This window comes from Amphiura filiformis, chromosome 3, assembly GCF_039555335.1.
Source record: "Amphiura filiformis chromosome 3, Afil_fr2py, whole genome shotgun sequence".
NCBI lineage: Eukaryota > Metazoa > Echinodermata > Ophiuroidea > Amphilepidida > Amphiuridae > Amphiura > Amphiura filiformis.
Genome location: NC_092630.1, coordinates 4,583,831 through 4,610,870, shown reverse-complemented (window position 1 = coordinate 4,610,870; position 27,040 = coordinate 4,583,831). Strand labels below are relative to the sequence as shown.

The window sequence follows — 27,040 nt, the reverse complement described above, 5'->3', positions numbered from 1 at the left end:
TTCTCTTAAATCTTACAACTTCTTATCTTACGTACATCTAATATAACGCGCGACGCATACTTGAATTGCATGATATTATAAACGTGAAATTAGAATCTAGTTTGATTGTCACTCAACCAGCGGAGAGGGAAGCGCGTATAGAAAAGGGTAGGGATCGAAAGACTTGATGGAAATATTTCCTAAAATTCAATTGTAGAATAAGTTTTTAATGAACAGTGGGAATGTTAGGCCTCGTATCCATAGGCTGTTCCCTTGTGGCGTGTGCCCTTGTTCCGTGTTTACTTTTTCCCATGTGACCTGCCACACAGACAACCTATGGATACGGCCACTAAAGCAAAACAAAGGTTCGTTGTCTGTGTGGCAGATCACATGGGAAAAAGTAAACACGGAACAAGGGCACACGCTACAAGGGAACAGCCTATGGATACGAGGCCTTATTCCCCTTCCTTTGACGCCGCCTCCTGCAGGCCAATTCAAAAACAGTGTCTAATGCATACAGGCTATATCAAAATGATTGGTACCCATCAGCTTCCAGCGATCATGCCATATCAAAATGGAACATGGGTGCTACCTTATATATATATATGGATGTTCTGTATACATTCAGAAAAAAAAAAAAAAATCCTGGATCTTTCCAACACTGCAAAAACAAGTGTTTATATTTAAACACCATATTGTGTTTATCAGAGCAACACTTAATAAACACATAATTCATGTTAATGGTCTAACACTAATGTATGAACATTAGTGTTAGAAAAATTAACATTAGTGTTAGACCATTAACATGAATTATGTGTTTATTAAGTGTTGCTCTGATAAACACTATATGGTGTTTAAATATAAACACTTGTTTTTGCAGTGAAGAGGATCCAATGTTGCATATTGAAGAAGCAGGCTTGTCAATAAACACCAAAAACGATGGGGACCAATTATTTTGATACAGCTTGTACTCGATTTGTAAACACGTTTAAAAACCTAAACACCAATTTGAAAAATGTTTAAAACCTATTAAACATGGATGTCAAACATCACATATTCACATTCCTAAACACAAACCATCAAAATAAACAAACATGTTTAGTTTTAAACATGTTTATTTATCGATTACGAGAAAGATGTTCAATCTCTGTTCTCTAGACACTGTTTTGTATTGCACCCATCATGGTATGCATTTACTCTTCCATGACTGTTATTAGAAACGGTATGGGCAAGGGCCAGGCCCTACAGAAACACGCATGAGTCCTTGCTCTCACAAAACAGGATAATGAGCAAAGGTCATTACATCAGACGACATGGTTAACCCTATGAGAACTACCTGCCGATTGGCCAAAAAGAAGTTTTCATTATCAATTGGACCAATCAGCAATATTGTTAGAATAATTTCACCACACAAAAAAATTGGGGTGAATTATTTGCAAAGCTCCATTCGGATTGGTGATTAAAGTGACGATATCATGTAATTGACCAATCAGAGGCAATGTTAGATCGGCAGGTAGTGCTCAGGGGGTTAAGGCGCAATGATTGCGTGCGGAATAATACTTCAAATTGGAAATTCTCGGTTTCAAAATGTGGTTACACCTATTTCAATCACCGAGATATAAACATCAATATTTCAGCTCCAGGTTTTTTTTAAACTTTCTTTACATCATTTTTGTACGAAATGAATACGCTATAAATTTGTGTACAATATACTACTCATTTGAATTAACAATGATTCACCATCTTAATTCTAGAACATGAATATCATAATAATAGAATGTGTGTGGATTAATATTCAACTCACACGGAGCTTGACGATAAAATGTTCAAAAATATTTTTAAAAAAACCTTTTATAAACATGATAAATCTTATGTATAAAAACGTACTAACAATATTAAAGCGTACACATTTTTTTACACAAAAAAAATCCTTCTGAGGAAAATGTTGGTGATATTTTTTTTCGCGCGCATAAGAGACTACCTATGTGTACGTCTCTAGCTATACATTCCTAAAATCTGAATTTTATCCCTATTCTTGGTCCCGACTCTCGGGCTAAACCCTGAATAATAAAATAGGCAAACAAGTATGTCTCCAAGCTGCCGTTTATTTTGCTGTGCGCATTCCCAGTCTATCATTATATATAAGGGATGCAATCAAAACTCGACCGGCGGTTGACCGTCCGGTTCCTATTGTTCTAAGCAATGGCAACCGGATGGAACCGGCGGTCGAGTTTTAATTTCATCCCTAAACATGTTATTGGAAGATTGTGATTTATATAGTTAAAATATTTCGTTGATCTAACAATAGTAATGCGACTTATTTTGATTGTGTTTGAATCGGTGAAAAAATTGGGGGAACCCGTGGGCCGCACTCCGCATTAAATTTAAAGGATTGTACATTTTTCGCAAGCTTCGAGCCATACAATATCTTTTTGGTCTTTATAACATATATCTGATCAATAAGGAGTTGGTGACATAATATACTGTTTGGCGTCCATATAAATGTATTACGAAATAATGAATAAAAAATACACAATATTTAATACTGATCACAACTTTCAATTAAGTTGCTCTAAAATTGCACTTTGTAAATTAATAATAAATAATACCGGACATGTTACAAAAATTAATTTCACACTTTATATACATATAATTTGAACAATTAAACAAAATACAACAATCAACATGATCGATAAATTTATGAATCACATACATGTAGTTGATAAAACAGAAAACAAAACAATTAATAAAAACATCTTATTTCTGTTATAAACAATACAAATTTTGAACAAAATAGTCTATAAGTATAAACGTTACGTTTGCATACAATGATATATCGTAGGCCAACAATGGCCCACATCTTTTCACAGGAATCTCTCCCCGATTCCATAAATAATTTTAATTTGCTATATCAAGGTATTATGTTTCCACACTAGGTTATTTATGAAATATAGTCCATCATTTATAAACCGCTGATGAGAAAATAACTAACCGACTAAAATAAATCAGCTGATTGGGCTGACAATTTGGTTAACCAAAAATTTCAGAGAAGCCGATATGTACTATTTCCAACTTCCGGGCCAAAACCACCTTTGAATTGAACATTTCGAAATATCCCATGAGCCTTTGCGAATTAACCCTATACATTATACATCACACCGCCGTTTAACTTTAATTATGTGCGCGTCGGCATGACGTATGAAGTTCATTCGCGAAGGTTTATGGGATTACTGAAACGGTGAATTCAAATCAAGCCTATCATGTGCATAGTTATTTTCTGAAACGGCAAGAGCTCAGCATTTGTACACAACTTGGCCTGACGTCATTATAGTCACATCTTACTAATTATATGAAGTTGGCTTCCATCATCATCATCATCATTATAGTGAAGTCTTTAATGACCAATCATTAACCTTTCGTCATCAGCCTCTTTGTAATTGGTAGGCCTAATAACAATTAAACAAATAGGATTGACAATATAATACGTAAACCCTGTACCAAAAATATTATGGGTATTTATAAACTCTATATTTGCTTTAATTAATAAGATGGAAGGCTAATTAAGCAAAATTTACATCAAAATCTGGCCTTTGTATTTGTAATGGAAAACATATAATACAAACGAAATTATGATATACAAAATAATGAAAGTGACGCACTGCATCACTTTTAATACTATAATGAGATGTTGTTTTGCATAATTATTACGTTCACGATGGCGAGCAGATCGGGGACGGACTATTATGAGACGATGACCAACTAAGTCCAAATTGAGGTGGAGGAGCAAGTCCAAAATTGAAGACAAATCTCTGTCCTTCCACTTGGTTGCTATGGTGACCCTTGTTGACAACTGGTAATGAGGTACTCCTTTGAAGACACGCACGTGCCGCTACCGTCGCAGCCGCTGCATTGTGGGTGAAAGACAAGTTCATTTCTCGCGATAGTTTGGCTTTTTTGATACCATCCAAATGAGATGTTGTAGTTGTCACCGATAGCTGATTGACGATTCGACGTCGGGATAACAAAGTGTTTGTGTTTTCCTTTTCTTGTATTAACTCCGCCTCGTACTTGGACAATTGCATCATGAAGGCGAGATTGGGTGAGATAACCGCGCGTAGTTTGCGCACAAATTCAAAAGCTTCCTCCAGTCGCATGTTTCGTGATTTCATTAGGTATGCTAGGCAGACAGTGGCCGATCGACTTATTCCGGCATAACAGTGTATGAGAACACGACCTCCGCATAACTTGACTGAATCTGTATAAAGGAAGAAACAAGAATAGAATATTGTTTAGACTATCGCATATAATTCGCAATGCTTTAGTTGGCTAATGGTACTTTTTCCTACATGCAACATAATTGCATAACTTTAGGCTATAAGCAACAAAAGCATGATCCAAGTCTATCAAGGTGGCTCATATATACGCAAGGCATATTAGAGGAGCTTAGGAAGCAAAGAGACGATGCTAGCAATTTGGTGCTTGATTGGGCACCACGTTGCCTATAGTTAGTTCTTGACAGATTACTTTATCAAAGAACATATATACCATTCCTATAATTGGCACTTTCCTGTCGCTGATGGGGTGAACAAAGTGAGGTCAAGAAGATATCACGTCCCGGTATCACGTATAATTATTTATTTAAAAATCACATGATATCCATCTTGAACTCGCCTTCATTGTTTTGTAGTACATGATATCGATGTGTTCAATATCATGTTCACAGTTCACCCCGTCAACGACAGGAAGATGTAAATTATAGGGATGGTCTATATGATGTAGATCATAAGATTGTTTAGAGTCTAGAGCGACAAACGAAATATTATATGTATTTTTGTCCTTTTTTATTATTATATACAAATGCATTTTTTTACAAACATATTACATGCTGTGCTGTGTTTATTTGGTTTTCAGGGTAAGGCATATACTGTAAAGATTCGCTTAATGATGACACATATGGGTTCCCCTTGACATAACTGAAATTATAAGCACAAACTAAAAGTGCCCTCCCGTGAAAATCCCTCCAGGCCTATGTACCCTTAAATCTTGATGAATTTCACCAGAGAAGGGAGCTCTCTATTTGTACGCGGAATTGACATTATCCAAAGGCAAAGACATCGACAGGCGCCCATGTGCGCCATTATGCGAATCATTACGGTATGCTGATTAGGACTTATTCTTACCAATGAATTCGGCAGCTTCGTCGAACCACGAGAGCAAATCGGCTTCTCCATCATCATTCACTGCAATATGCTTGTATTTGAAAGAGCTAGGGAAGTAATTCTGACAGCAGTTTGACACGTTAATGATAGCCGTGATTCCGTGCGCATCTAAGGTATCCTTACGTGACGCATGACATACACTTCCCAAATACAGATGAGGTAGGATTTGCACCGGGTCGGCCCTCTCGTAATTCGGCCCCGCACTCAATGGCGTGTTTACTTGCATAGGAGAGGGGAGTGGGGACGAAACATCACTTGATAAAGGCGGTATGTTGAGAAATGCGGGTTTGCAGGAAAGTGGTCGAGGTGGGAGTGGCGGGAGGGACAACGTAAGTGGTGCCTTCTTCATTTTTTTCGAAGTCCCTGGTTCGGTTGATTGAGTTCTACTGCACAGTTGGGCAAATTCTCTGGAAAATTTATTGAATCCACCTGCAAGAAGAAAAAGAAAAAGAAGTATATTATTAGACCTATTATTATTATAAAACATTTATAAAGCGCATCAACGTAAAAAACATCTCAATGCGCTATTATCATTATCAATATTATTAATATTTTTGTTATGAACACCGATACATCATGATACCTATATTATTATTCTTTTAATTATCAGCTTCATCGGGTTTATTCATTATTGTGTTTATAAATACAGTGTCACTTCCTATATTTGCCACACACAACTGCCAACCTTCATCATTATATCCATTGTATTTCACGGTCCATTTACTATATACTATTTGATATCTACTATTATTGTGGCCAGTCATCACATCCTTCCGCTCTATGATAAAATAATATTGGTTATATTTAGCACACACACCAAGCAAGGAAGTACAGTCAAGAGTTTCTAATCGATCAGCCGGTTCTGCAATATGTGACGGAATTTAACTATAGATGCAGAGAATTTAAAACAAATTATGGTATTCGACAAGAATTTTCGCGCTTATCATTTCAATCTGGCACGTACCACGTACTTTGTGAGGAGACCTTCATTAATTAAAATATTTAATTATGTCGGTGTTGCGTTAATTAGACAAATGATAATCAAAATTGCAGCTGGAAAATGGAAATAAGAGCAAATGTATTCCGGTTCAATTTCATCTCGAATGAAAGAGGAAGTTGAAACCGGAAGAACTGACGATGTCGATCTTTGCATGCATGTCTCCATCACCATGATCACACATTTCAATCGTACAATCAAGATTTTCTCCTGATTTGCATGTTACGGTATCATTTGGGGTTTCCTACAGAAAATGCACATTTTCTGGGTTTCCCTTTCATTATTAAACCGAAACCTTCCAAACGACATCCTGTCAACCACTCAGGCTTAAATGTCAACATTTAATTCGGTTGATCTAAAAAATTACAACATTCGTTTTTTAGGGGCTTCTATTAAGGGCGGCTAATTTGCTCACGATTTGCATGTTACGGTATATTATCATTTAGTGTTGTTCCCAGAAGGTGTAGGCCTATCTTCTCTGGGTTTCCCTTTCATTAATATCGAACTGACCGCGAAAACGTGGACGACATCCTGTCAACTTGCAACAACTATAATTTAGGCTGAAATGTCAAAGATTCAGCTGATCTGAAAAGTTACCAAATTCGTATAATTACTATTTAGGGCCCAGGGCGTTTGAAACTAATTTGCCTGTTATGGTATCATTTTAGGGGTTCTCAGAGATTAAAAGATGTACCGCGTCTTCTCTGAGAAGATGCATCTTCTATTATTTTATCTTTATATATCTTTGATCTGAAAGTTACAAAATTCGTATTTGTTTCTGATAGGATATACGAAACTAATTTTGACATGGGTATGTATTTCTTAACATTAAGTAATTAGCTGGAAAGGTGATACATGTATTATAGAATACACATGTAACTGCTTTATATCTGTTCAAAATGTGGCCTATATAATTTATGTTCACTTGGAATTTGAATGCCAATTCAGCAATTTGCTCATTCGGACAATCGTAATCATCCAAAATTTAGTTTTTCGCACTTTGTCATTTATTTATTTATTTCTTATTTAACCTGGGGTGACCATACAGATATACAGCATATACTATTATAATAGTTGCCCCGGGATAGCGGCTAAGCTGAAAGCAGTGAATTAAATATACAAAATATGATATTCTATGCATGACACTGTAATAACTAAATATCTATATTATAGAAATTATGCATTTGAATGGGCTCCAATTTTGTCGATACTGCTATTTTAATAGTATTTCGAAAAACTTTTCATCAAAATTACCAAATGGCAAAAATACGTATTCTTAACTTTTAAGCAATTTATGCGCATTTCTTTAACACTTTCGCCAAACTAAGTTTAAATATTTAAACATTTGAAATTAAATGAATGAAAGCACATCGTCCTACTTCATATTAAACCGTTGATCATTAAAAATGCTTGTCACTTTTTCAACCCTACATAAGCCCTCGTAAGGATACCCGTGCCTCAGGTTCACAAATTGCCATTGACAGTGCACATCCTTGTTTAAAATATTAAATGAAGGAAATTCAATTAGCTACATTAAGGCTCTCAAAGCTTCTGTGACAAATATACACATTTAATAACCCCAGGCTCTATTAGTAATACATGTAAGCCCGGTATACTCATTTAGTACCTATAGAACGACAAAAAAGTGCAAACATTATTAGTAGGTATGTCACAGTGGCTGCACAATAATTCTGTCATACTGTGCACGCATACATAACAGTGAATCAAAAAGCGCGCGGATAAAAGTTGGCCAATTTTTGAAAACATACATGTCAAAAAACGATTTCCTCGTTATGTTTCATTGATCACAATAATTTGTCTTTTTAATATATGGTAGGTGAAACATTTCCTAAATCACTATCAACTCCGCCGAAATTAAACACTGCCTAGTTTAAGAGTTAAGACCTGTTTTATGAATTTTTTTAGATCGTCCATAAATCAATAAATATAGGTCTCTCGAAATAGAGGACCTAGTACCACCGGTCTGAAATACCAGTGTTTGTTATCATGTATTTTTTTTCCTTGGACAATGAGTGAAACACTTCCCTATACCAATTGAAAACTCGGTGCACTTAGGCAATTAACTGCAGTTTCTTTATTCAACATCACAGCAGGTTCATATTTGACAAAATCATGCTGTATGAATAAAACATAAATAAAACATTGAAAAAAGTAAAAATTACATATGCCTAATTAACATAAGAATGGCATAAATATATAATTAGATGTAATTAGCTAATTTGCATAATTAATGACTTTTTGTGTATTTTTTGTTACCAAATGAAAGAACTTTGGGTACTTATGTGTGCAAAAAAAACCGCATCCTCATATCATGTACGGTTCTCTGTTGGCATTATTTTTGCATATTAATTAGCTGGACTTAGTCATTTTTTAAGCTTTTATTTGTCTGCAGATTGGTCGAAATGGCTAAAATTGTATATTTGGTGGATTTATTACATTTATTCGAGGAGAGATTTTTTAATCTTGTTTTCTTTAACGAAGTCCGGAAAGATATGCAATTAATCTGTGATACTTAAATCAATGCTACCTTTTCAAGTAAGTGTCCGAATAAGCATTACAAATCCCAAAATTACCATTTTGCCATTTATAGCAATTTGTGGCAGGTTTTCACCCGATTTCCGGGTATCTTCAAGTTGACGTTACATCACTTTGCATTATCCGATTTCAATTCTGTTTTTTGTTTTTTGAAGCATTCATAACGATGATTCAATTAAAAGCGTCAAATAACATGTTTCTGCTGCGCTTATTTTTGGGGTGATATACCTATTATTAGGCCTGTATACCAAAAATATCCTCGACGTGTGAGAATAAGGAATAGGTGCCCCCCCCCCCCCTTTTTTTGTCGTGGTGTATGCATCAATCTCAGGGCGTCAATCCGGGGCGGGGGGGGGGACGTGTCCCCCATATTTTGGCAAATGACAAAACAGCTACTTATTGACACTTCAGGTCGATAGCCCCTCGGGCACCCCAACAATGGGTCATCATCAGCAAAATATTCATTTTGTCACCCCCCCCATTGCAAAGGGCTGTAAAAAAACCAGGTTTTGGTTTTTATTCCAAGTTCAAATTAAAGGCCCTGATTGACTTATTTTGACGGTGTATAGGGCACGTGATTGCCACTTTTAAACAATTAGGCCTACAATTTGATGTTTATGTTGCGCAGAGGAAAAATACTGTTAAATTTAATAGTGTGCGGACATCATCTCCATCATGAAAGTCGGTAAATAAAACTTAAATGAATCATACTACATGGTAAATATGGCCCAATAGTATACATCTTGTAAAAGATTCATGATCAATTAATTGCGATAGAAAAAAAGAACTTGTTTTGATATTGAAGAGATGGCAGATGCACCTGAACGGATGTGCAATCCAGTTGTCACTGATTTTGGCGCGCTTTTGAAGGAAGAAACATATCAGTGTGATTTGGAGGGAAACATGCCTATAGGAAGGCAACTATCAAGTTCGTGTGACGTGTATAACGTTATATTTCCCCATCGGGGACTTGAAAGCGGATTGAACCAATGTTCATGTCTTCCTTTTGAAATTAAGCGTGTGCAAGTTGACATGATGACGCGGATTATTATAGTATCAACAAAAACATTACTCTCTCAGGCTGCTAAATTCATGATTTAATGTGAGAATGTTTGTTTAAGCTATGGTACCGTGAGGAAACACGCTGGAGTTCTCATCAGACTGTTTTTGGTACATCCTGGGTTCAGAGAGAGAGAAAGGGGGAAGGGGTAGAGGGGTGTCAAAATTCGGTTTATAGTTTTTAAAAAATGAGTACGATAGCTACTCCGTACGGAGACATGCTTAGGTCCTGGCTATAGCTAGTGTGATCAACGTTATTAATGTTATTTATGTTTAATATACCCGGTGTTATTTCTCCGATCGAGTCGTATAAATTTCTCCGGAGATGACGTGCTTGCCTTTATATTAAAATGATGTACAATCAATTTCATCACCGTATAAAACTTAAGATTTTAATATCCTGAGTTTAATATATTATTTTGATTCATATCGTTGGCGGAAGCATGTGTACGTGACACCATGTCCCCAGCATATAGAGTTCAATTATTTGACAAGTAGCCTACATAATTTTGTATTTTATAAAGCATGCTGGTCCGAAGGCGGAAAACCAAACCTTCCGGTCCTACCAGTTACAATCAGAAACTGTTCTCCAATCATTGTATTCTGATGATGTTTTGCCTGCTTGAAAGGATTCAAAAAACTAAATTATATAGAATTATAAACCTTCTTAGAATAGATGTAAATAACACGTATACACGTATACTATTTAGTTTTTTTTGGGTTTTTTTTGTATACAATGTACATACATGTATAAAGTTCCGGGATATAAAGTTCACATGTATTCTCCCACTTCAAACATACTCTGACGTTGACCATGTTAACTTTTAAGAAATTGTCCAGAATTGACGTATAGAATGTGAAATATTTGTGGTATCAAAAATAGAAATAATTACCAAAGGGGTATTTTCTAATGTGTTTATACAAGCTCACTTGATGGTAACATAATCGTAGAATTTCTTTATATGATTTCGAAAGTTGCACAGTGATATATTACGCTTTTAAACTGAAAGTATAAACTTTACGGTTTTAAGTAAACACATGTCGATGTATTGAGTCGATATGATGTAAACAAGATATTTATAGGCCTATCAATGAACTGATCGAATGAGAAATATATAATTTTGATAGACGCTCGCTCTTGTTCACTCCAACTTAATTACAACTAATCCAATTCATGCTAATTACCAAGTGATTTTATTAGTATAGTTAATTAAGTTCACATATATAGTCATCATTAATTAGCATGATAAACCAACACATGGACTTCAGGTCTATAGCGAGTCATGCAATTATTAAAGGTTTCCTAAAAATGTAACGGTCGGACACTAATTATGTGGTCAGGTATGACTTCCGTATTACCGTCTTGATTGGTTAACCTAAATGCATATCATCGTGATTTCAGCATGCTATTAATGAGAAAGAAGGTAGTTGGTCTGTTAGACATTCCGGTCAAGTTCCTCCTTATTTTGAAATCTATTTAGGACTTGGGGCCTATACATTTTGGGTATGTTGGAAAAAAAAAATTATAAACAAATAAGTAATAACTGAAAATATATATGAAAATAAACAAACAAACAAACAAACAAACAAACAAACAAACAAACAAACAAACAAACAAACAAATAAACAAATAAATAAATAAATAAATAAATAAATAAATAAATAAATAAATAAATAAATAAATAAATAAATAAATAAATAAATAAATAAATAAAATAAATAAATAAATAAATAAATAAATAAATAAATAAATAATTAATTTAATATAAATAAGAAAGTGCTCAATTCAGAAGTATGAAGAGCGAAAATAGTAAAGGGAGAATATCAAAAACAATTCTGCCTTTTGGATTATACTAAATAAATAAATAATGATTCCAAGCGATGGTAGTAAAACCAATGATTGGTAAATAAATAAATAAATAAATAAATAAATAAATAAATAAATAAATAAATAAAATTAAAATTAAAATTAATATAAATAAGTAAGTAAATATAGGACTGTGATTTGAATAATACAATAGTGTATTTACACCATTTTTTCATTGTTTTCACGATAAAAATATATTTATACGTATATATTTAGAAAGTAAAATAATTGCAATTTGCGTGGTAGTAACGTGAGCAAACAACATCAGTAGCTTATCCCTATTGCTAAGCAATACATTATTTACAACCTTACATTCCTCACTAAACCATCTACTGAAAAATTAAACATGCCTATACAACGGAAGAGCACCGGAAGTTCAATATTAAATTATGCATGATGCATCGCATCTCCTCAGAGCCTCTTTTGGGCGTTCACCATGTTCAACATCTCTAATTATATACTCGAGTTTTAATTCAATTTTGTGGTTAAACTTCATTCAAAACAGAAAACTTACAACATTCTTCTTTTTTTTAAGATGTTTTTTTTTCTTCAATTTCATACACATAGCGATGAATAAAAAGGCGGGAGTAATAAGCCCAATCGGCATTGGAAGTTTGCAATGCATTGTGGGACAGTTTTTGCAGTTTTAGGACACTTTGTCCTTTGACCTATCAGGATAATTGCTGTAATTATTAATAATTTATTTATTATTGTCATAATGTTATCATTAAAAAATATTTAAATAATTAATTCATTTAATTATAATGTTTTTTAAGTTTGTTTTTATTCTAGTAACACATTTTAAATTATATTTTGTACGCACAAAACCCGAATTTTTCTGAATTTTCCAGATAGGTCAAAGGGCAAAGTGTCCTAAAAAAACCGGAAGTTACAATAGCGATTTGGCTTATTTACTAAGCAAACCTACGCATTCTTGAATGCCTGCGCAATCTTTGAAAAATAAAAATGTCAAAATCTTATCATCAAATTAAAATATCTTTAATAAAAGAAAAATGTCAATGTCAATAAAGCAAATGAAATATTTTTAGATATATTAAAAAAATGACATATCTTAATTAGAAACATAATATCGTACAATCATAAAATTCCAAAGGTACGCGAAATACATTTGAGTTTGAATGTCTGCATTGTTTCAATATCATCATGACTCTGAAGAAATATATGACGTATTTGCAAATTGTATATGAATAAATTACGATTACAATAAAACAAAACATGTAGATCTGTCATAAAAAATGTTATAATTTAAGCAAATTAAAAATGACAACTGAATTTTTAACTAAATTATAAATATATAAAATTAAGGTGATATTTTCATAATTTCATTCTAATTTATCCAATATTTCATTAATTAAATTCGTCATATGGGTTAATAATATTAATACAATGGGGTGATTTCAACATAAACGGACATATCAGTCACGTGGAGGGTATGACAAATCGCGTTGTCTTTCTTCATGGCTCGTCATACGTTTTACTCTCCCATTGGGATATCTACTGTTATCCAGCTTGAAATGGTGTGAATATTAAAGAGCGATGAATGGGCCGATGATTAAGACAATGCCCGTGTTATAAATCAACCGCAAAAACATCTGCATTCGACCAAAATATGCATAATAATGAAACTATGCCATATATTTTACAACATGTTGGATAAAAATATTGATGAAACAATGATTTTTATTAAATGTACCGGAATGTGGCGATGTTTTGTTCGGTGGTTCTTAAAGCGTATGTACACTAATTAAAATATCGCTAAAAATATACGTGTGAGTTAAAAATAGTTGAAGTAAAAGACTAAATCATGGATATTGCGCTTTAATAAAAAAAATCGTATTCATAAATGTAGGTCACTATTCCTATATTAATTAGAATCAAACTTATATCGCTAAAAAATATCTCCGAAATGAGTTTAAAATATTTAATTTTATTGTAGTAAAAGACATTAAAATTATGTTTAGAAATACTATATATCAAAATGTTTCGATAGGTGTCAACCTATATCCCGAACATGCATCAAAACGATCGATGCATTTTATTAAACATCAAGATTTTGACAGACTATAATGCTATAGCGTAAACAAAATTGTTGTTGGAAATGTCAATTTGCATATCTCAAGTGACATCACATATGGAATAAGGCGTTATCTCTTTTTTTTAAACACAAAAATAGCAACAATTTCTATTTTTGAATTGACAGATAGTTTTGTCATGGTAATGGGGTGTTTTTTTTCATGAATAATATGTGTGGGCGGTATTTTTTAACATATCCTACAAAAGTTACATAACATCCGGCGGGAAACAGCAAGAAGCCAACATGATCAATATCTCATTCAACTGTCACGTTCATGGCTACAAAAAAATCATGCGCAAACACATGCCAATAAAACTTAAAAGGTTTCATTCTAAAAAATCCCCATAAATGTGCAGCTCATTAATCGGAAACAAAAGATAGTGAGTACACAAATATGTATTTTTTAACACGAGTCGGAAGTGCTTGACCATGTTTACCAGACGTCTTTTGTTCAACTTTATTTATAACGGGATCAATTTGCATAGTCAATAATTTTAATACTATCAATACCGATTTAGTAAACATGGTAAATCGGCTTCCGCAGATCTATAGTCAATTTTCTCATTTTCCCACACTCATTATAGGAATGACACCTGCCCATTTGCAAACTAGGGTTTGGGGTTTTCCAATTTCAAAATGAAGATTATTTTATGCGAATTTTAACAATATTTTAATAATACCAAAAACCGCAATGTTTGTTTTAGTTGACGTGTTTCTTTAATTTCAATTTTGAAGTTCCAGAAATTGTTTTCTCGTGCTGTATACAATGGTATATAGCATGTTTTTCTAATTTTTCGAAGAAAAGAAAAATAATCTGAAATTCTATAATGAAGATTTAATAAATAATTATGCGAATTCTTTTAAGAACCTGATGTTCAAAAAACCGCAATGTTTATTTTATTTTACGTGTTTCTTTTCATTTCAATTTTGAAGTTCCAGAAATTGTTTTGCAGTGCTGTGCTGTATAGCATGTTTTTCCCATTTTTTGAAGAAAAGAAAAAGAATCCGAAATTCTATAAAGAAAAAGAAGTTTTAATTTTGTTTTCATGGTAAACCAATAGCATTTTCTCATTTTCTGCTTAATAGCCATGTAGCCTACACTTTTAATCTCCAACAATCGACTGAAGATGTTCTCTGAATTTGAAATTTCAGTAGTAGTACATACATTGCACTGCACTGAGCTGTTGTATGAAGCTGAACTGCTGAAGACATCGTTAGAATTAACAAAATATTTTAGACGTTGTCTAATAAAAATGTGCCTCATTTTTTAAAATTTATTATGAATTTACCACAAGCACTTGGATCATGAATGGGAAGTCCCATATTAAACACAAGAAGGGGCCTACAGGCCTACTCTTCTGGTATTAATACTAACCGGGAAGCGGCCGAATAAAGGCACTAATAAGATATGTTCTATAAATATAACTTCCCATAATTCCAAAATTACCGGTACATGATCAAAATTTCACAATGAATTAAATGCACGTGTTTTAAAAGTCATCACCCCAAATCCCCGGATGAATATATCATCATCGGCATTTTAATGTCTTAAAATGTCAGTCTTTTAATATCATCGCAGTGTCTTATAAATGTCAGTATTTTGACGTCTTTTTATTTTTATGTTTTAAAATTAAAGCATGTGATTATTTTGGAATACCCGGTACCCAGATTTGTGTAATATGATACAATAATGAATATGCTATAATTTACTAACATTAATGTATTTAAAAGCTATTGTGGTAACTGTAGTGTGGTATTCAACCACACTATCAGGTGTTGTTTTTTTAATTTATGAAAAAAAAACACTTAAAATGGGAGCATTCTATGAAATATTCAAATGGCTGCCAAAATCAAACCGTACTATGTAAACCGCTCAAATTTCTTGTGCAGGTACTAATGATTATCTTCACACATATCATTTAAATTTCCGTTTGAAAGATCGTTTGCATGTTTTAAATGCCTATGTCACAATTTTTTTTCATCATTTAATCGCATGGGCGTTTCACAAAACTATATGAGACAGGTTTTTAAAAGCTTTTTCCTGAAGGGGTAAAAAAACCCATATCTTAAATGTTTTAACCCGTTCATGATGTTTAACATAATGTATCTATAGAGCATGGGGGGGGGGGGAAAAGTGGAAAGCTGAAGGGGTAAAAAAAACACTTTTAAGTTTTAATAAGCGTAAAGAAAACCCGTCCCTGACATGAGATGACATCTACCACAACATTTCTAGTAAAACTCGACATTTTCTCATTTAGACATTGTTTGGAAACTAAATACATTAATCATAAAATCATATTAAAAGTATTATACATTTGTAGGCTTATGTAGCCAATTTATGCAATTTAAATTCTTGGACTCCATACTAAAATCGAAGTATAATAAAATATAGTTATGTAGCCAATTTTATAATTTAAATTCTTGGAATGGTAAAAATTAGAAAATATAATTTGTTATGCAAAAAATGCATCTTATTTTTTTCTAATAATATAATATAATTATCTCTTTGAATTATTATTTATATTTCAAACTATACCCATAAATTATAAATGTAGGCCCCTAAATAGTAAATACATAAATAGCCTTTCTATATTCTGCAATGTCCAAAGTTCATTTTACATAGGCCTAAGTTATATACGTATTTATTTTTAATAATATTTATTACTGCTCTTACCTTCAAGAAAACAGACTTCGGTAGTAAGATGACTAACGGGTTCATCCAGAAGAGTTTCTAATACTGGTTGTAAATCACCATTTTCTCTGCCCGTCAATTCCATAGAATTCTCATCATATACCACCACAAGTTGATACAGGCCTGCTAACAATTCTTCCCGTGTCTCAGGACATGTCAAAATGTATTTCAAAGGCAACGGACCTTTGGATCTGCGCCGAAGAATTCGCGGAAATGAATATTATGTGACCCGCTAATATGGTCAGAGTTGTAGGCAAGGAATGGTCGACAATCGATAATTAAAATTCGACTTTTCTCATCATTACTTAGCGATAACTTCAGTTCAGCAGTTGACATACGTCTCACATGAACAAGAACCGTCATTTTGTTGATTTTTGTAAAATTTCAGTGCCGCGGAATGTTCAATTTCAAGAAACAACAACTTCAAAAATACTCTTGTACTGCCGTAGTGTGTGGTATAGCGCAGTTTTGTTGTCTTTTTCTCAATGGTCTTCGCGATGAATGAGAACCAACCGCAACGCAATCGATTCGTGATTGGTCATATAATTATCATATTCTAAATATGGTTAGTGACGAAAAATACGTCGATTGGTATTGACCAATCATGAACAATTCCGGTTGTGCAAGGTCAATTAATCTCTGCTACATACTATACATACGTGTAAATCATACTGTATTTCGCGTATTCAATCGTTAAGCAAACAGTCTTCTAAAGAGGTTGTGATGTCATTCATTCATAAAAACAACACAGCGCGCTATATAGTAAACATAAACCTGGAGAGAGAATCGGGTTTTCCAATCCAAAAACAAAATACAAGTTTGCCGATGTAGTTTTATAATATTATACTAAGTATACATTTTATCAGAGAAGATGTATAAATGAAATGTAATAATCATGTACATCTTTTCTGATTTTATTTAAATCTGTCAGTAAACCTATCATTTATTAAAATGTGAGTCAAAGTAAAATTTAAAAAAATAAAACATTTTGCCAATGAAAGAAACCATTGGCCCATATAAATGCCAGACATTAATGCCATAATGTACGATTTCCGACAAGTTTTGATTTTATTTATAAAGGAATCGGATATTATAACGTTTGCACAGTATTTTGGGAGCTGAGAGTAGGGCCTACACCAGACATATCGAATTACATTTTGAATACGAGGAATGTCCTGATGATATCAAATATTTTAGATTTTTTGAAATTCGCGATAAATACAAATTTTAATTTTTTTTAAATTATTTAATTTTTTTTTTATATTAAACAGTCATCGAAGTAAACTTTATAAATCTAATGAAATGTACTTAAAGTGTATGTAGCTAGCTGGGATGAAAAGCCCACGCTCAATTGAAACTTTTGACCTTTCATATTGAAGATATACATTTTGTACCAACTTAAGAATTAGTGTTTTGGGGAAAAACATATCTAAATTATATACGAAAGATTAAAATTTTCAATTGATCGTCGGCTTCATTCATCCCAGATTTCATCATTAGATTTATATAGTTTACTGAGGACAGTTAGGCCCTAAATATCAAACATCAGTTTCTAATCATTTGCCATACTGAATGTGTGTTATATCGCGAATATCGCAAAAAAAAATCAAAAATATCATTTGATATCAGTGAGAACTGGACCGTTTCTTCGCATCTGATGTGCTATAGCCCTTAGGTACCCAAAATGCTTAAACATTATTAGAAATAACTTTTATGAAATGTTTCTGCATTTTAAGCATAAGCAACAAATTAAGTGAAAGAAACCTCACTGGCTATTTTGGCTGTTTAAAGCCTTAATGTACAATTTTCAAATTTTAATTTTGTTATTCTTCATTCAAAATGTTTAAAAAGAAAGTAACCTCATTGGCTATTTATTTTCAAATTTTAATTTTGCTAGTCTTCATTGAAAATGTTGAAATAATATTAGTAATACTAATAACTGTTGGGAAGGGTTGCTGTCCATGGGTCCGAGGGTGATCAGCTGTGTTTGTATGTCAACAGAGCAAAGTTCGACATAAAAGTCAAACTAGGCCTACTTGTTAAACGGCCAAAATGGGGTTTTGGTACTTTATCTTGTTATTTTAGCTTAAAATGGACAGAAACCCTTCCCGGCATTTATTACCAACATTATTTCCGCGTTTCGGGTAAAGAATATCAAAATTGAAATTGGAAGGAAATCGTATTATTATAGCTTTAACACTAAAATGTATAATTATAATGAGAAAAATAATGAGAAAAATTTGAGCTTTCTTCAGATGCTAAAATTATGATTTTGGTATAAATAGGGTGCAGGGTGGGAGGGTGAAGCTCAGTCGACCATCCTTCCTTCGTTTTTTATTCATTTAAACTTTCTTTAGGCAGGGTAGCCCCTTCAATGACAAATCACTGATTTCCAAGGAGGCCCTGCATAATTAAACATAATTAAAACAATTACAATATAGCAAAATGTTAATTTAGGCCTACATGATGATATTTCACGCATAACAATATTTTTATTGTGGCATACTCATGATATCATTTTTTTTTCATATTCCCCTTGTTATTATTTATTGTTAATTTTATTTATGAGCTTTGACTATGGAATATTTTTTTTATTACTTTTTATACTAGCTTTAATATAGTTCATTAATATACTTTATTGTTTTTCTTGTGTTTATTTATTAACCTTATTTATTGGAGCACTTGCACAGTTATACCTTACTATTTTTTTTTTTTTTTTTTGTTATTTAGTTAATTTTCTGGCAAAATATAGAAATGAAAATACCACCCTATATAGGTAAACACAAAATGTTTTTGAATGGCCAGGGCAAACATGACCCAGGTCATTACAAGTTTATGACCTTGGTCCTTTTATCCCATTGACCAATCAGAACATCCCATGTGGTCCACCTGGCCAAGGGCTCGTTTAAAGGCATATAAAATTTTCTCTAAAACTACGTTAGTTTTTTAATATTTTAGCATATGAAAAATAAATTAATTGAATTCATAAAACGGTTTCTAAACTTAAATATAATAACCATATTATTTTTTCTAAAATGGATCTGCTGTTTATTTGTTTTTAATTATTTATTTTGATTTAGAGAATTTTGTTGTTCTAGATTTAGTTTTGTTATTGATGAATGGTCGGCGTGTGAAGGGCTTGTGTATGTGAAGTAGGAGGGGTTCCATAAGACCAATTTTGCTTTTATATTTCAGGTAGCAGTAATTAACAAGTGAATAACAATGGTGTTTGATTTAAGGAGGTAAGAGACAATTCGTCTTGATGTAAAGTATAAGCTGTTAATTGAGAAATAGCTCACAATATGTCGTAGTTCTAGTTCGCTATGTAACAACACTGGCACTGCACTGACTGTCAACATTGACAGTCATATTCATATTGTTTGTGTGTGGGGTGTCTGGGGGGATTTGTGTTTTGTGTAGAAAATCCCTGGTCTAATTTTTTGATGCACTCGTAACCAACATGAGTTGCTTGATCTTATTATGCATGTTGTATGGTGCTGATTCTGCCCACCCATGGCAGGGGGACCCAACAGTTGCCTTTGTGTTTTCATGCTTTTGCTGGGCTACCACTTCTTTTTCTGCTTGCCTTTTTCATCACTCTTGGTAGCGTAGCATTTGCTCTTTTTTTTAAATAATTTTTAACAGAGGTATTGGTTGGGCCCTGTTGTCGTGGTGGGGCAGTATTATTTAAATCTCATTGTCATAATCTGATTGTATCTTTGCATCTATCTTGGTTACCGTAATTAAGATGGGGTCTGGTGGACCATGTCTGTATGTTCTTTTTTTTCGAAAAATCTATCTTTTATGCACGACGACACGAGAGTTATGTGTGCATAAGATAGAACTTACGACTATTTGAAAACGCAGCGTCTGCATAGCGTTGATACTTTTTATAACGTAGTAAAAACATTCTTCCGAATGTCACTTTTGGCTACAATTTTCCTGGACTAACATAATGTATCTTCGGATTCAAGGTTGCTTACTTTTAGAGAAAAAATACATCTTTGAAGTACATTCTGGAGATGTTTTAGGTCACAGCAGTGAGATGCTCCGAGCAATGATCATGGCCGATTTACTGTCACCGATGTACACGCTAGAGACGACCTTTTTCAATTGGGTACATCCGGGTCATAATCAGTCACAGTCACTGATCAGTGGTCACAGTACATGCGCAGTGTAGACGGCTGGTGGAATAAGCACGTCATGGAGTTCAGGATTGGCAAAGCAGCGACTTAGTAGCCCAAAAGGATGACTTTTGAAGATTTTCCACACTACAGTTTCCTGTCCAATAGACACCAATTGATGGTTAAGAAAGTAATTGAGCAACTTTTCAAATCTGGCGTAGGCAATTTATGGTATTTTGCTATCCCATAGATACCAATGTATGAATTTTAAAAACAATCGATCGACTTTTAATTTATTTGACTCATGATTTGGGCTAACATTTTTGGCAACACTGCTGGAGGTCAGTGGGTGCATATACAGCAGAAACACGGCGTTGATCGAAGCCGTTCGGAGAACGAATATTGACGTTTTTCGTAATGTAAGTACATGTATGAAAATTTAAGAAAATATTATAGTACAGTGTGTCGGTAATATGTCACGAACTATTTCATGATATTTTGGAGACAACAACTAACTTGAGTAAGAAGTTTTTATTCATATGCATGAAATTGTACTCTGTATGGCAACTGCGTACATGTATCACACGTACATGTAAACAAGTACGTTACATACGATAACATCCTTAGAAGTTCTAACTTTCGTATCACAAGCTATCGGTTGTTCATACGAAAGTTAGAACATTTCGAACAAGTTCTTTTTTCCCTTCCACCAGGCCCAAGTACAGTTGAATAAAAATGGAAAATAAAAAAAAACCATTGACAGTCATACAGTGAATGTCCAGAACCAGTGTAACTAACAATGCTAATAGTATTATTGGTTCGCAACGCAAACTTAAAAAACCGGGCAAAACAGACACCATTTATCGGTATGACATTTTCGTATTAGTGCTGCCCCAGACGTGGTCTAATTCTGCATAAAAGCGGGCAGCCTAGTCGGGATTATGCACTTTCAGTTTCTCACGCGTTTGAACGTGAATTGGTTTGCGTACTTTTTCGATGTCTAGTGAGCAAATTTCTTCAATATTTTGAGAAAATGATGTCAAATTTTCTATTCTATATTGTTTGGTAATAATGTCTGTTGCCAATAGTACGTTTAAAGTTGTAATTTTGTGTTTTTGATCGCAAAGATCGGATATTTTCGTTCGATTCAATTCTGAACCCTTCGCAAGGGTGCCGATTTCGCAGAACTTTGACGATAATTTTGCCTTTTGGACACTAAAATGCATTCGATCCTTAATTTTGTTTCAACCGAGTCTTAAATTAGCAAGCACAATAAGGTTGGTACCACTTTTATATACATTGATAAAATTTTAAAGATTTTTTTCAAGTTTCTAACCGGCAAGAATCGTTAAGTGTGTATTTCCCATTGACATCCAAAATGGGAAATACGAGTCTGATGGACATAGGAACGGTGTCCATGAGACTCAGCGAGTCTAGGGCAGCCTTATTTCTATAGATCTGCTGCGCATTCAAATTGCATTGTATTGTATCGTAATTTCATTTGTGTCTATGCTAATTATGTTTACACAACATGAACTCACATGTTTTCAAGCAAATTCGCCGATAATAGGTGATCAATAGTGATCGGAATGTTACAAAAGTACAGATCGCATTCAGCTTACTTCATATGAGATGATCTTTGGAAAAATACGGCATAATTTGTCTTGGTGCTTATGCGGAATGCCATGCAGTAAAATATTAAAACGTTGCGGCAATTCATGATTGACAACTAACAATCGGCATGTCATTCGTATCCTCCTCTGTCAATTTCTTATCCACTCACTAATCCTCACAAAAGCTTTGTGTTGATTACGTAATGTGTGAGGCAAATTGCAATAAGTACAATGAAATAATGAGTAGGGCGGGCTGCGAGGCTGGTTTCTTCTTCATCTTACGTAACAGTATTGTTCTCCAAAAAACCCGGAAGCTTGTCGTCTGGCGCTCTAGCTGAAATACAGCAAGATAGTAAATGTAAACCTGTATTTTAGCTAGAGTATCTCGAGCTATGCTGCCCTATTTAAATTTGTGCAGAGCTACTACGTGTCACTACAGAGCTACTACCGTTGTGCAGAGCTACTACGGTATGGGTTCCCTGTACTACTACTAGGATTATGCTAGAGTCCGAAATTTTCCGTTTTACGGAAAACGGAAAAAAATCATGGGATCAGAGGAACAACATGGAAAATTACATTTTTGTATGACATAATAAACATTGTTAAAAGATAAGAGAAATACATGTTAAAAACAATCTTGAGATGTGTGTGGCAATTTTTATGATAAAAAATACTGTTTAATAATTAAGAAAAAGGGTAATGCATTTATATCCTTTACACGCAAATAATGTGTCCGAGGCAGTAAAAACGTAAATAATGGGTGAGGCGCAGGATAATGCTGCACCCTTTATTTCTATTCTATTACCACAAAATAGTGCGATTTAAAGAGAAAATATCACATTTTTTACCCAAATATTTCAAGTTGTTTACCTCAATGTGGAGCGCCTACGCGTAGCCTAGTGCGCGTAGCCAAAGTTTGTTGCCCTTGCCACTTTATTGCTAATTAATGGTTTGTCACATGACGTGTTTCAACAAATCACAGTGCGCGATTTTGAATAATGGGTCGTGGGGGTAATAGAATACCGAAATAAAGGTATATTACCAAGGCATGAACCCCTATCCATCCAAACATCGTAACAGTCTGCGTATTATCGTGAGAATATTTCAATCAGAGCATATTGATCGCGATATTGAACACTTTATTGTGACATTAATATCATTCATTTGTTGATACCGGTAAATTTCATTGTTTAATACATTTTCAGCTTTATTCATAAAGCAATAGCATGGATTTACACATTTTACAACACAGATTACAACACGGAAAATGGATTTTAGAAAACGGTAAACTTCGGACTCTAGATTATGCACTTTCAGTTTCCCACACGTTTGAATGGGAATTGGATTGCGTACTTTCCCAATGTTTAGTGAGCATATTTCTCCAATATTTTGAGAAGTTGATGTCGAATTTTCTATTCTATATTGTTTGGTAATATGTCTTTTGCAAATTAAAGTTGTAATTTAATCCTAACTTCCACCATACTTTTTGCCCGGCCCCCACTCAACACAAAAGTTGGCAACATGAGAGTTACCAAATAGCGCGGAAAAGGGGTAATTTTTTTACTAGTAGCAAGGACAGCAAAATTTGCAAAATAGGGTATTTAATTGGGACTGCCCGCGAAATTTGACCGTGAAATAGGCAAAATAGGGGTATTTAATTTGCACTGTCCGTGAAATTTGTGTAAAAGGGGTACATGTACTTGGGAAAATTCCTGTGATTTTATGTCAATATTTAGTGTCATTGATAAGGGGTGTTTGAAATTCTGCTCAGTGAAAAGCACAAAAAAGGGGTTGTTTTTGGCCAAATTTTGTCCTCGATTTTACATGAAAAAGGGGGGTAAATTTGATGAAAAATCATTGCAAAGGGGGTCTTTGAAAGATTTGGTAACTCTCATGGTTGTCACTTTTGTGCTGAGTTGGGGGGCCAGGACTTTTTGGCTATGGGAAAGGAAAGAAGAGAGGAATAAAAAGATGAAAAAAGAACTTGTTTGTTCCCCTTGTGATTTGAACCCCTAACCCCATTTGCCAACAACTCGATCGGCCACCAGTAGGCATGGATCTTTCACTGGGCCCGGCAATGAAAGCGTGCCTATTACTTACAATTCCGTCATCCACTCACCTGGGATGCATGTATGCGCAGTGGCTTTGTGCTGTTGGATTTTTTTGATTACAGAGGGTTAGGGTTAATGGAGAGCACAGCCAAGGCAATCAATCACAAGGCATGTTGCATTGGTCATGTCCATCAATCCATAACCAATGGAAACTTGATGTATACCAATCATTTTGATATAGCCTGTACACCTGATCTCTGAACTTTGTCTTTTTAAAGACAATTCTTGTTTTGGATTAGAGAGGGTTAGGGAATGAAAAGGGCTCATTTAAATTCGATCATTTTTACATAAGCCATTGTCATTCCCAGTATGTATCACATTTACCTATCAATCGCTATCAACAATATACTTTATGGAGAGCACCCAGGGGGGAGTACTCAAGTTTGGTTTTGGTAGGGACGTGCCGCTGAGATTTTGGAAGTGGACCCATAAATATACCAATTTTTCAAGAAATTTGGACCCATTGATATACCAAAAGTCCAAATTTTCAGCCAAATTTAACCAAAATTGTCTTAGTTTTTACAAATTTTCCCAAAATTTTAGGAACATTTTGAAAATTTTGGCTAGATTAAGGAAAAATTGAGATGTTTTCCGAAAAAATTGATAAAATTTTGAAAAAAAGGACCCATTCATATACCAAAATAGGCTTTGAAAAAGGGGTCATTGATATACCAGAAGGCTGAAAATGCTAGCCATGTTTGCGGCACGTCCCCGTATGGTCATTTGTACTGAGTACCCCCCAGGGGAGAGCACAACCAATCACAAAGCAGGAGACATGTGTTGCTTGATTTCAGTCGTGTTGTTGTTTTTGTTGACTTTGTTTGATTTTGAAAGCTTTCAGCATAAATTGCTAACTTCTTCATAATTGTTACAGGTTTGATGTGTACAGAAAAATTCCAAAGGATCTCACACAGCCCACCCTAGCAGGGGCACTAGGTAAGTCTTGTAATATATGGGAGAAATCATGTCATTACTTTAATATCATATTTTATGAACCTTATTTTATCAGTTGAGTGGGTGGATGGGAAAGCATGCTAGTGTATAGACGAATCCGATGAGCCACATTCCTACACCTCACTGGTGGCCATAGCTGGGGCCATTCATCCATTTTACACAACACCAGGCGTGCAGCGTTTACCGCTCCCGTGATGCGGTGCAAGTGCTACGCACTCCGATGCGCTTGTGATAGTGGGCGTCTTGGATCGCAATCCAAATGAACTAATTAGCTAGTTTGGCGCAGATGGCCCCCAGCTATGGCCGACTTAATCCTGACCATCACTTGGCTCGTCGGATTCGTCTATAATAGCTGCAAATCACCATAGATTCTCGCAGGTTAATGAAATTTGTTGAGAACGACCTCCGAAGCGAGACAAAAATGTCAAGATCATTTTGGGGTCATTCGGGTGAAATTGCTATAGATAGTCACAGGTTGATGAAATTTGGTGGGAATTACCACCGAAGTGAGACAACAAATGTCTGGGAACCTTCACAGCTGGCCTGAAGGCCAGCTGATTATTGCTCCTTATGTCTACCCCTATACTAGCCCCTCTCTGGGTATAAGCCCATCCTAATATTTGGAGTGCTACATTACTGTCAGTAATCTGATATCCAAAAAATTACAATTCTCTTTTTCAAAAAAATAGTTAGCAATAGTAGTAATAAGTTGCACATTGTGTAATAATAACCATACAAATGTAGGTGGTGGGAGTGGGGATGCTGGAGGGGACACATTCCCCCACTAAATATTTCCATGGGAGATGTCCCTCCTAAAACCCTAACAGAAGATAAAATAAAGCAAACACTTATTAAGGGTAAATTGCACAATTTTACGCACACTGGCTAATCAAATACCAAAATTTACCTTCATTTCGGGCAAAAATAATCTGAAATTTGGAAATTTTCACGCACAAATATGAAATATCCCTGCATAATAAACCGGCATAAAATATCCTCACCCCACCTTAATTTTAACAAAATGCTAATGCCGTCACTATAGCTACAGGACTAAGGAAGTGTACTCTGTTCCTTGAACATGGCTGTCAAAATTCAAGAAGAAAAACTAATCAAAATATATAATAATCATTTCTTCCCACAAGAACGTCGTTGGAATTCTCTGAAGATTGTTTTTCATATACCGTATATTGATTGGCATGTCCATACATGTAGCAATATTCCTCTTAATTACAATGTACACTATTTGTTATGAACTTTCTGCTGTCAAAGATAGCTTCCTGTTATTAATTAAAGCTTTTTGCTATGTGTTTTTTTCTTCTTCTTAATTTACAGTTTCCATCTTTAGCGCATTATTTATTTTGTTCTTACTGCTGTCAGAATTTAAGACTTTCATCGTACCAGATGTGTAAGTATAAAAATACAATCATTTTTCATCTGTTTTTATCATAGATTTTAGTAACAACTTTTTTATACTAATTGCTTCATTCAACTATAGTGGAAATTTCAATTGAATGAACACAGCCTGACACAGTGTGATGATTTTTTGCGTAAACTGCGCAATGTACTTTAATGAGCTTTTATCGCTCTCCTTAAAGGTCCGTAACCCGATCGACAGCATCATCCCCGATTTTTTCATTGTTGATGAGGTTTTGGTATCACATAATAGATACTATTTTTCTCATTACTATCCTGAAATTTGACGCTCCAAGTCGATGTATTTCGAGAAATCATGAATCACAGCGGTTTTACAGGTTACCAGTTTGTAAACAATAAA

At 34.3% G+C, this 27,040-nt stretch overlaps 2 protein-coding genes across 3 annotated transcripts in view; one reads left to right on the top strand and one right to left on the bottom strand.

Moving 5' to 3' along the window:
• Positions 1–1,723: 1,723 nt before the first annotated feature.
• LOC140147899 (dual specificity protein phosphatase 1-like) lies at positions 1,724–16,977 on the bottom strand. The gene is given in 4 exon segments (XM_072169688.1): positions 1,724–4,234; positions 5,160–5,627; positions 16,447–16,677; positions 16,680–16,977. Coding segments are annotated over 4 exon segments (1,392 nt in total). The 5' UTR covers positions 16,828–16,977; the 3' UTR covers positions 1,724–3,689.
• Positions 16,978–19,573: 2,596 nt separating this feature from the next.
• The window catches only part of LOC140147898 (endoplasmic reticulum-Golgi intermediate compartment protein 1-like), a 35,478-nt gene continuing 28,011 nt past the window's right edge, over positions 19,574–27,040 (top strand). For both annotated transcript variants that reach the window (XM_072169686.1, XM_072169687.1), the window contains exons 1-3: positions 19,574–19,706; positions 25,187–25,248; positions 26,599–26,671. In XM_072169686.1, the coding sequence (XP_072025787.1) occupies positions 19,687–19,706; positions 25,187–25,248; positions 26,599–26,671 (155 nt within the window). In that variant the 5' untranslated portion in view covers positions 19,574–19,686. The remainder of the gene's footprint in view (positions 19,707–25,186; positions 25,249–26,598; positions 26,672–27,040) is intronic.